This window comes from Sturnira hondurensis, unplaced genomic scaffold, assembly GCF_014824575.4.
Source record: "Sturnira hondurensis isolate 20B ecotype Veracruz unplaced genomic scaffold, ASM1482457v3 Scaffold0004136, whole genome shotgun sequence".
Lineage (NCBI taxonomy): Eukaryota > Metazoa > Chordata > Mammalia > Chiroptera > Phyllostomidae > Sturnira > Sturnira hondurensis.
Window position 1 is genome coordinate 16921363 of NW_028076767.1, and position 12247 is coordinate 16933609.

Consider the following 12247-nt stretch of genomic DNA (forward strand, 5'->3'; position numbering starts at 1 on the left):
CTTCCTAAGTAAAAGTAAAGATTTGGTGTGTTCCATAGTATTCTTTCCAAGTTCTAGTTTGAACTTCATATACCAAGGTTCCATTTGATTTGTGTTATGTTCTCATGATAGTAAAAAAGTAAGACTCTATTTCAGGAAGCAAAGTGTCTCTTGGAGTAGTTATTCCCTAACACTGAAACCTTCAGGGTTAACCTCACAGGTGACACTTCCAAGGCATGACATACCCAACCCAGAAGCAGCGCGGAGTCTTGAGGCTGCACCAATGTTTTCCTTTCCCACTACTTCTTGGGAGGTAAGTCCTCTGTGTTTTTTGAAGTTTTCTTCTCAATTTATAACTTTCTTTAAATTTAATGGGCATATTCCTCTATATTGTTGATGACACAAACTAACAATCAACTCTCTATTCTGTGAGTTTTAGAAATGCTTTTAATAGTATTCTTCTTAAAAAATCTTGGTAATGTGTAATCTGTAATTCTATAACAAAGCCAACTTAGGTTTTTAAAAATATCTACAGCTATTAATTAAATTATTAAATGGCACTATTATAAAACCATGAGCTTATTTATTTTACTTCCCCTCATGAAGACAGACATAACTTCCCTCAAAATATTATGGACACCTGCAAACCACATGATCGCAGTTCGATTCCCAGTCAGGGCACATGCCTGGGTTGCAGGCCAGTTCCCAGCAGGGGACTCACGAGAGACAACCGTACATTGATATTTCTCTCCTTCTCTCCTTCCCTTCCCCTCTAAAGATAAATAAATAAAAATCTTTAAAAAATATTCTGGACAGTCACAACAAAATTATAGCTTGAAGTATGCATCCCAGGCAGCACTGTCTGGACAGGACAACCTGCCTGGGAGCTTACTTCACACTTGTACCCAAATGGACAGCAGAGGGCACTGTCACCACGCAGGAGACATAATCACCAGCACAACAGGGCTCCAAGCCAATGCAAGTTCCTTTCAGATCAACTATTCCAACACTTGATTGTGAGGCTGCTTGAATGATAACTCATGAGAATCAACTTTCTTAATTTCTGCTCTTATTTTTAATAAAGAAGAGCAACATGACACTTAACCTAGTGTGTCACTGTCACTCAAATTCTCTCCAAGAAGGAGGGCTATGCATGGGAGTACAGGACTTTTCCAAGTGGACACAGATAATCGCGGACACACAGCTGCTGGACTTTGATCTCACCATTGAAGCCATCCTGGTCCAGGTCTCCCAAAGGTGCTATGGCACTGCCAAACCTTGCGAAGACTTCAAACCCGTTCAGTTTGGTTGTCTGGAAGTCTCCCGAAGCTCTTTGCAGAGACACTGAGACCTGCCCCACCTCTTGGAGTTTGCCATCTGAACCGCGATCCATGAACAGAGGTGCACCAATAAACACATCTGCATAACTGACAGAGCAGAGTCATTTTCATGAAAGCAAGATCAAATTCCGTCTGCTAATATCACTTCCTGACTACAATTCTACTCCCTCTTTCCACACCTCCCATAGCCACACTGAAAGCATAAATGGTCATTTCAAACTTGAACACTCCTTCAACTGTTTCAAAACTATGCCTAATTCATAAAATTACTTCATTCCTTCATTATTATCAAAGCTATTGAAAGAAATTGTGGAAAACAGAGGTTTTCTAGATTTCACGGTAAGGTTGCTTCAGATTGGTTCCTCCAGTTGAAAAATTAGCAGGAAAGGGACAGAGACACAGAAGAAGAAATGTTTAGTTTTAGCAAAGTGTTCATAAACACGCGGGGAAAGCTTTCTGGAAACATTTTTTAAAACTTACTCATCCCCATTAATGTCAGTGGCAGCGACAGAAAATCCAAAATATGCAGCCATCTGGATAAGAAGAAAAAGAAATGCCTGTGTTTCTTCCAACTAGTTTAACAATTGATATTTGTAGTATTTTTATCAAGTAAAAAGGGTTCTTTTTCCTCCACATATAGTACTTCAGTCTAAATTTCTTCTCTTTTGTTCATCTTACCAACACAATGACAATCAGGTAATAAGGCTTATTTACCTACATTTATGAGCAAAACATATGCTATGGATGTCACTGCAGTGACCTAAACACACACCATGTAAGTGCAAGTAAGTCAACGCTCCTTCCCAGGCCTAACCTATTACGTCCCTTCTTCTCCACTGTCCAGAAAACACCAGACACAGACAAACTATCAGAAAGACATTCAGTCACAGACAAATGTTTTACCTGAATCTGAGAGGCTATAAATGGATGGCTATGCAGTAGAGGTAATAGACAATAACGACCCATAGGCCATAATCAGCTCTCCCTATATGAAACTATTTCAACTTTCAAGAAATTACTGTTTGGAAAGACAGGGAATAGAACTCATCTTTGTCTCACATTTGAATTGCTTACATGCCAGTGGTTTTGCTTTTTAATTACACACAGTACAAATGCGCTTGGGTTTATCACGGGCTCATTATGCAGAGGGAGAAGGAATGTCCTCTTCCCACCACAGCAGACCACTGGTCACCCCAGACAGAGCAGCCCGGCTGGAAACACACGGGAAAGAGGAAAGCTCTAAAGAGAACCCACCATGCAGGGCAAAACTAGGAGAGATGACAAATTAAAGATGAACTAATCCAAAACAGTAGAGTTAGCAAAACTTCCAAAATTTGATTAGCAGAGAGACCAGGAAGGAATGACTAGGGAGATTTCTACATTATCTATTTTGGGTTAATACTGTGTAATTGAGAAAATGAAAGACACATTCTGTATCCCAGTCCAAGACAAGAGAATGAATAACAAAGTGTTTTGCATTTGGGGTACCATGTTGATGTGATGACTGAAATTTAACAGAATACTATACTTGAGCCTTATTCCCTCAGGGTGGCCTGAAAGTATAAGGAAAGGATGCCTTTTACCAAGACAAGTTTGGTCCTGGGCGCTATGACTGACATGCTTTCGTCTGGTTCTCACCGCAGCCTCATGAGGAAGTTACCAGCATCCTTGTTTTTAGACAATGAGACGTGGAATTTACAGTGGTAAACCCCTTGTCCAGGGCAATACTACTGAGTGTGGAGAGTCCAGGTCTGTTCTAATAGTCCTAAAGCAAAGCCCAAGTTTCCCCCCACAAACTGCCAAGGAGCATCAGGACTGCCTACAGGCAACGCTCCTAAAGCCAAAGAAGTCACAATAGCACAAAGAGATACCCACACCTGCCTGTCGTAACACAACCCTCTGCATCCGCCCTGACTGCCCCACAAATGGGAAGAAGTTGCTGGCGACCTTGGGGCTAGTTCCCCATCCTGTGGATGCCCTTGCAAAGCCCCACCATCTCAACCGAGCAAGAAGTGGGCCCGAACCCCTTATCTGGGAACTGGAAGTATTTGTCCTCTGGTACTAATTAACTTTTCCTTCATCACTATTAACTTGTTTAATAAAATTGCATCTACTACAATGAGAAGTCTTAGATCATTTCTTAAAGGAGAAGTGAATGCCATCAGCAAAAAGAAAGGAAGTTTGGGGCTTTGTGTGTAAGCAATCTGATTTTATATTTCCTTTAAAAAAAACCCATAACGCACAATTATAAAAGTATTTGCTTAAACAAATTACTTTGGTTAAAAAAAATATGAAATAGTTCAAGCCTATTTTATATCCATAATATTGAATATTGAACCAATATTTATTATACATTGAACATTAAACCATTAGGATATTGCCAAGGAAAATTCTAAGACATTAGGAAATGCTGAGATTAGGATGTTAAGTGAAAAAATCAGTTTAAAGCATACCTGCTCACCAGTAAAATTGTGTAGGGATGACATGTTCTTCCCATCATAAATATAGACCTGTGCAGGAAAAACAAAAATATATGAAATATAGGAACATATAAGATAACCCAGGTATTTTTTTCAAAAACACGTTTTAACTTCCCTACCATTCCTAAAGTCCTTGCTGCTCTTGGAACTCCTGAAACAAAGTCTGAAAAGAAAAAAATTTAATTACTCATTTGAAAAAAACATTTTTAATCCCTACCTGAGGACATTTTACCATAGCTTTTTAGAAAAATAGGAAGAGAGAGAGAGAAACATCAGTGGGAGAGAGAAACATAAACTGCCTGCCCTCTCTGTACATGACTGGACAGCGGGTGAGACTGCAACCCAGGTATGCGCCCTGACCAGGTATCAAACCTGCAAGCTTTCAGCTGCCGACGACGCTCCCACCAACCGAGCCACACTGGGCAGGGCACTCCATTTCTTTTTTAATTATTCATTTCTAAGACCAATACTGGAAATTGCAGGAGAAAGGGGATAGGTCAGAAAGATTTAAGTTTTGTTTCCAAAGATAAGAAGTAAAAGATTTTTAAAAAATTAGTATCCGATAATAAATAACCACAGTACATTTTTAAGCACAAAATTAAATATCTACAAAATAGAAAGATTCGTGAGGATCCTCAAATAGATGCATGTGTGCCCTCAAGGCATTTCTAATCTGGTTAAAAAGAACAGATAAGATCAAGCCAGCTCAGAAGGAAAAGCTATATTGACAGTAATGGAAACCAATACAGAACAAATGAAATAGGGTAGAGGTAGCAGTTACACAGAAATGTGATCAAAATCAGGTCAAGTCTATGATTTCAGGATTGAGCTCTGAAGAATGATGGACAGAGAAAGGGCAGGGTACCACCCTTACTGACAGAGCCCTGAGAGACGGTTACAAACTACTCAGAGAGAAAAAAGAAACTAAGTCTTTTCAAGAGGACCGAGTCTACAGAATGCCGTGAGGAAGGCATTAAAGATAGAACTGAAAATGCCAAGAAAAGGACATATGGGGAAGAGACTGAGAACCCTGGCACTGGCTCACTTTCAGCCACTATTGAGGAAGAAGTTTAATGCAGAAGCAGCTCATGCCAGCGTAAGGATGGCCCCCTCATTTCTCCTGTTACATTCCATGACAGTGGTTTCACAGCACTTTAACTCCTGAAAACTTTCCATGCCACTAGTTTCAAAAGCTTGGGTTAAATTTTTAGAAAAGGATTAAATATAGTTCAAGCACATCATACCGTCTATGCCATCACCATTGAAATCGCCGACAGCCACAGAGTAACCTAAACAGGGAAGCAAAGGTAAAATAACATCAGGGGCAGACCCCGTAGCTTCACAAACTCGCTGACTCTGCTGTCTCTGAGGATACCTGCAAGGAATCCCTCTAATTTTGTCCTCTAGGGGCACGATATTTATATGTGTATGATAAATGTGTCTTAAAGAAAATAACTGAGCTAAATGCTCAAAGAGTATAGCTCTGAAAAATAATATGTTTATCAACTTTACAAAGGAGCTATTTAAAAACAGGGAAAATTTGCGATTCATCATTTTGTTACTACTTTACTACGCACATTAATCTTTAGTCACTACTAAAACTAAAGTAGTAACAAAAGATTTTCTCAATCAGCAAATTACTACTTCTGTCAAGTGCACTTGGTTTAATGAGTAAGAGAAATTTAAAAAGAGAACAAGAGTTAATAAATCCTAAAGAATAAAACCACAGTTTAACATAGTCAACAATAAAAGTCCAGGACTGTCTGGTTCTGAATCTCAAAACGGCAGGTTGTAGTGAGTAAGACAAACAACCAACAAAAGTTGTAAGTGAATGACTTCGCCAAGTTACTTTGCCTCTCTGCCTGAGTTTCTTTATATAATATGGAAATAACAACTGTACACTCTCATACACTTCTTCTGAGAATTAAATAAGTTAACACTGAAAAGTACCGAGCACAATACCCAGAGTACAGCAAGCTTATTTTAAAGGTTATCTATTATAGCTATTACTATCATCATGGTACAAATAATCATGCTCCTAAATTTCAGTTACTGAAACATGATATAACCTAAGTACTCATTAACAATTGGAAGTTATATGTTCCTCATGTGTAAGAAAAAAAACCCTTACCTACTTTACGTAAAGGGTTTTTCTGCTTCCAGTAGCAACCACAGGACAAATCTACCCCAACTCCAGAAAGTGAATCCACTTTAGGTGTTACCTACCCAAATAACTGTCGTCAAAAACAGCCTGTGCAGTCCGGGTGGCTAGCTGGTTACTGTAGGTAATGCTGTAAACTTCAGGATCATATTTGGATACAATTTCTGCCACTTGATCTGATATGAGTTGACCTGGAAAAATATATACAAAATAAATAACCTTCTTATGAGAACTTTGTGATGCAGACGACGGATGGGTACTTACAAGAAAGAAAATAGCATTAAATATTAGTATTTCTAATTATTAGCCTTCAATAACTCTTCTTTGTAATACTAAATCAGGAATTTGGTATTACTTTTAATTATTTCTATTCAGCTGAGTTCCTGAAATTGGTCTCTGCTAATAAGCACAAATTTCTAAATACAGAATGTCTTAAATTCACTAAAGAAATCAATGTTAAATACATGGAATAATAAAACCACAGGCTGTTTCTAAACCAAATTCATGAAAACTTGAAAAATCAACTGTAGTAATTCAATATTTTTACCCTAATAATAAAAAATGATTGGTTCAATTGATTTTTTTTCTATACCAAACTATTTGGACACCTTTATGAAGCAGCCTGAACGGGGTGAATTCCTTTCTCTGCACAATCTGAAGCAATGAGGGGGACGAGAAATTTAGCCAACTATACAAAAATCAGACTGAACCCTGCCCTAGGAAAGGCTGACAGGTTTATTAAATGCCATCTCCATAACATGAGAAAAATCATCATTTCTGCTGTTTTAGAACGAAATTCACGCATAGTTAGCAACTTCAGTGCTGTTCCAATTCATCCGGCCACATGCGTGGAGTCCACAGGGCAGAAACACTTTCTGTCTGGCTCCCCACTTGACCTTCTGTGCCTCAACAGCACCCAACACACAGGAGGGAATTCGTTAAATAATTTTTTGAAGCAAAGAACACAGGAAAATCCATCCTCTCTTTGCAACAAAACATCCTTGTCACTTTTTCCATTCTTACAGCGACAACTCTGAGATCTGTGGGAAAATTCACTCTAACATAATTATTCAGGGTGAACCCTGATTTTACTCTGATTAAAACATTATTGAATCTTTTAGTTACATACTACATACCATTTATAATGAAATTCCAATGGACATAATATTAATAGTATCTATATCTGTCCAAATTTACAGTAACTAGGAATGCATAGATTGTGCAATACACGAGGTATTAAAAGAACAAGTGATTTAAACATGTTCACAGCTGTGTCTCTTGGAAAGGCGGAGTTAACAAGCAGCCCTGACTGAGAATCACAAAATCTATCTTTGGTTCCCACACATGCTGAGGAGACACATCCCTCCAGTGACCGCCATGCCTGGCTGTGAAGAAGAAAAACAAGTCTACATTGTACACCTATTAACATAATTATTCATATTTATTTTCTCACTTGAGATTTGCACTTTTTATTTTTGTTGTAAAAGTCAAGCATAATTTTTCTAAATCATTCCGATTTCCAAGAGCTGTATAATTTACAGAAATTCAAATGTTGTAATTTTAGTTAATGTCTCTCATACTGATCCTGGTCTTTGCCTAATTTTTTTTTCATTCTCTCCTTTGCCATCACTTTCAACTTTTCGGTGATTCTTATTTCTCATTCCTTCTCATTCTCCTTTCATCCTATTTTCCTTCAGGAAATTTCTTACTTTAGCTTCCCTTTCTATAAAGCAAAAGTATGGGTTTCCTTACAAAGAAGCGGGTAAGGAAAGCCTAGTATAGAATACGAAAGTGAAATTCAGTATCAGAAAGCACTTTCAAATCAATATTCAGAGGTTTCCCCGTTCTTCCACATACTGATAACACTGGATTATCAGGATTCCAAGAAACAAGAGTCCCAACCTTGTAAACAGCACTTGTTAGCAAAAAATAAGCCTGCGAATATATTAAACAGGTGTATCTAAGCAGATTCAGTTACTTATTTTCAAAGTATCAGCAAGTAATGGTCTGTTATACTTTATTCAAATGGTAACTTTATTAAGACTTCCCAGATGCTGGAAGAATGTAGTGTTTCACCGGCACACCAATCAGCAACGCCAGTGTACTTACTTACATTCTTTTGAAACTTAGTAAGGTTCTCATTTTCAAAACTCCTCAAATACAAAGAAATCATTCTTTTTTTTATAGGTTATTATTTTCCTGTTTACTACTTTCTTTTTTTAAAGACTTTATTCATTTATCTTTAGAGGGGAAGGAAAGGGGAGAAGGAGAGAAGGATCAATGTATGGTTGCCTCTCTTGAGTCCCCTGCTGGGAACTGGCCTGCAACCCAGGCATGTGCCCTGACTGGGAATCGAACCGCGATCGTGTGGTTCACAGGCTGGCACTCAATCCACTGAGCTACACCAGCCAGGGCTAAGAAATCGTTCTTGATGTCAATGATTAATGAGAAAGTAATCACTTAAATATTCCAATGGGTATATTCAAAATACTTTTAGAACTGTGAGTTTTCAGCATGCTACAATTCACCTGTGACAGGTAAGTTCCACACACTGCCTAACGCTTATTACATCACAGCTCCGGAGCACAGAGAGAGCAGTCTGCCTCACAAACAGTGAAGTGAATTATTTCAGATCACTTCATAATTTACTTTTAAAGTAGTCAGGTTATTTTCTACGAGGAGTATATGTAATACGTTATATATTATGGTATATATTTTATATATCTTTATATAAGATATATTCTATATCTTATAAAGTATTATAAGAGTCTAGTGATTTTACATCTATATTGTATTTTTCTATTTCTTTAAAATAATTTGAAAAATCTTATAGGCACATTGTAAGACAGAAGATTCTTTTTTTTAAGATTTAATTTATTTATTCTTAGAGGGAGGGGAAGGGAGGGAGAAAGAAAGAGAAAGAAATAATGTGTGGTTGCCTCTTACATGGCCCCCACTGGGGACCTGGCCCTCAATCCAGACATGTGCCTTGACTGGGAATAGAACTGGCAACCCCCTGGTTTGAAGGTGGGTGGCTCAATCCACTGAGCTACACCAGCCAAGGCAAGACATGCCTGTTTTAAACACAGTCACCAATGGGTAATTGAAACAACATTAACCTACCTTGCCAATAAAAGCTACCAGGACCACCAAGAAGTACTCTGTCAGCCTAGATTAAATCAAACAACAAGAAGATACATATTTAAAAGCAGGTAGCTTTAAAAACTGAAAGCAATGTAATAAACAACAAAAGCTATATATATATATACACACACACACATACACACACATACATATATGATTATAACACATACATTTACATTAAAGCAAACAAAATCATAAATCTCAAACTCATGTAGCTCAGTTTCAGTTATGTTCATTGTACCTTTTGTAAAATACAGTAAAATAAAATAAAAATAAAAATGGAAAGTTATGATATACTCTTTTAATATGGATCTCGGCTGTTTCACAAATTCGGTACTGAGTACATACTGCAAAAAATCATAGGGCTACCAATAAGGGGAAAAGTCCCTCCTTAATACTGTATGTTACCTTTGGGACTACATATGCAAACTTCATTCCTAACAGTCGCTACAAAGTTTTCATCTATGGGAAATGTTTATAGTGTCCTGCAGCTCAAAACAGGAGTAAAGCTAAAAGGTAAATTGTTCAGGGTATATTATATATAAAAGTTACACTTCACTAACATTTCTTATATCTCTAACAAACTATGCACCTTTAGTGTTTAAGCATAATATTTTAGATTATGCTAGAGGTTAGAAAAATTACCTCCCTGTTCAAATGTTCTATAGCCCTTTCAAGCTTTCAACAGACAATCTCCTGCCCTGGCTATGGAAGAGAGACCTGTAAGTTGTCTGCTTTAAAAGGACTCCTTTTTTTCCAGAAATGAGTTGAAGAAAGTAAATGGTTCATTTAGCAATGACTCTTCACCATATGAAAATATTCCTAGAGTTACAGTTGTACAGGCATAGGTACAGAAAACATCAACACTTTAAAAAAAATACAATACCACCTATCTGAAAACACAGGGTCCAGCACACTGAGTGTGGTTGGTAGGCACATGAATGTCTCCCACAAGATGGACAGCAATTTGAACATTTCACCTAAAGAGTCATGTGGTGTACTTGAGTGTGATACTGTTATGTTACAGAATTGCATGCTTACGATTGTGTAACAAAAGATTTTTATGTTCTAAAAAAAGGGCATTATTTGTGCTGGACCTGTATATCATGCAAGTTTAAATCTGATATTTAACATTATCTCTGTTTTGCTTCCTTAAATTTTGAATTATGAATGTCACACTGACTAAATTAAAATCAATTACTTAGTAGGGAAAGCTAACTAGAACTATCAAAGACTTAGTTTAAAAAATTATAATAAAATATAAAATTTTTAAAATGCTCTACCAGTGTTTCTGAATCATATGATTATAGTTGCTATTATTTTAATAAATTTAAGGCATTCTTTACTTGCATTTTCTAAGAAAGCCATGTTAAACTTTCCAAAGAAGCTATTTTTAATCAACCTAGTTTTGAGAATTCTCTAAGAAGTAATTAATATTCTCAATTTAATACTCTCAATTTGATATTCTCAAAGTGTTCACACATCCCACCAAAAAAAAATTACACATACAAAATTATACAAAGGAAAGTAGTCAAGAAAATTTTCCTTTGAAAATGTAAATGCAATTTTTATTTTAGAAAACTAGATAAAAACTATCACTATCAACTCAGGAAAGCATATTAGCTTAGTTAAAAGTACACAGAGTCCTAAATATAAGGCCCACTATATCAAACTGCTTCAGTTTTACTGGGTGCCTGTAGGCACACAATAGATGGCAAACATGCGTGCCTCTCAGCTTTTACATAATTGTACTCTAATTCTGTAACAAAGCTCCCATTGATAACTTTTGTAAAACCTCAACTTTAACCCAAACCAAAAAACTTTAATATTCCAGAAATTAATCTAACTGGCCACTGTAATATTAAGTTATAACCATTTTCTATCATCCACTGACAAGGTCTTCTACTGGCCTCCATTCCCATTTTGATGTCAACTTCAACAAAGCGACATCTAGGGAAAAGAATTATGGAATGCAAAGAATGTCAAAATGCATGGGTCATTTTCATTACCTGTTTTCATAAAGCAAGTAACGGTTACAGAGAAGCTGAAGTATTGACCAATTTTTAACCATGATTTAGACAATAAGGTAATTGGAATCTCATTTAGTCTTAAATGAGAACTTACTTTAGTAAAATCAATGCTGAATCCTCCTTGACAAAATCCCTGTCCATCAGCATCAATATTTTCTAAAATAAAAAGATTGGAAATATACACAAACAACACAAAACAAGAGAAAAATCTGACATCACTGCAATGGTAAGACAGCATACTAGTTCCTGAGAGCTTTCATTCACCCAGGCGTTCAATGAGTTATCACATTCTAAAAAAGTAAGTCTGCATGTTTTATCAGCTCCATTTTCTCAGATATGGCAACAGAGATTCAAATTACCAGGGAACAGAAAGAACGCCCAAGAGAGTGAATTTTAAACTTCTTATTTTTGACCACAAACTACAGCAAGATTATATTTTAAATCCCAGCCCTGAATAACAGCATATACATATATAAATAAAATAATTTCACAAAATAATATACTTAATATTTTATATTATTTCATTCTATTTTTAAAAAATTACTAATTATGACCCACTATTTTGACTTTATAAAACAATGATGAGTTGTGATTCGTGAATTAAAAACTCCAATTTAAAATTCCTATTTCTTACTCTTATTATACTCTAGTTTTAGGTCTTTACGCCAGTAAAGAGATGCATACGTCCCTAGTACATATATTTCCTATGTATATTTTTATAGTCCACAACAATAACAGAAACAAAATTTTTTAAGAAACATAGTTCAGAGCTCCAGGAGATAGCCAGAACCTAAAAACATCCTGAGAAAAGCAAAGATGAACCTACCCTCACAGCACATTTAGTACCGGGGTCTCATAAAAGCGAACGTCTCTGAACATGAGTCTTCCAAGTATTTCCAACTGATAATAGACTCCGTCATTCTACTCTTTCGTAGTTACCCCTTTTTTGTAGTTCTCACAGAAAGATAATTTCTGGACAACTGGTCAATTAATTAAACTAAAACTTAACCATGAGTAATATTGTACCTAGAATAAAGGTAAGGATAAACCTGAAGATTCCCCCTTGTTTTATTTTAATAACAAGGAAGAATGAAAATCCCTACTCTTTAGTTA

At 36.4% G+C, this 12247-nt stretch overlaps 1 protein-coding gene across 2 annotated transcripts in view; it reads right to left on the bottom strand.

Annotated features, from left to right (window-relative positions):
- The window catches only part of ITGAV (integrin subunit alpha V), a 79234-nt gene that overhangs the window by 32477 nt on the left and 34510 nt on the right, over nt 1-12247 (bottom strand). For both annotated transcript variants that reach the window (XM_037043797.1, XM_037043796.1), the window contains exons 5-12: nt 11229-11290; nt 9084-9129; nt 6026-6151; nt 5044-5088; nt 3919-3962; nt 3773-3829; nt 1800-1852; nt 1204-1406 (exon numbers count right to left, since the gene is read on the bottom strand). In XM_037043797.1, coding sequence (XP_036899692.1) covers nt 1204-1406; nt 1800-1852; nt 3773-3829; nt 3919-3962; nt 5044-5088; nt 6026-6151; nt 9084-9129; nt 11229-11290 — 636 coding nt within the window. The remainder of the gene's footprint in view (nt 1-1203; nt 1407-1799; nt 1853-3772; nt 3830-3918; nt 3963-5043; nt 5089-6025; nt 6152-9083; nt 9130-11228; nt 11291-12247) is intronic.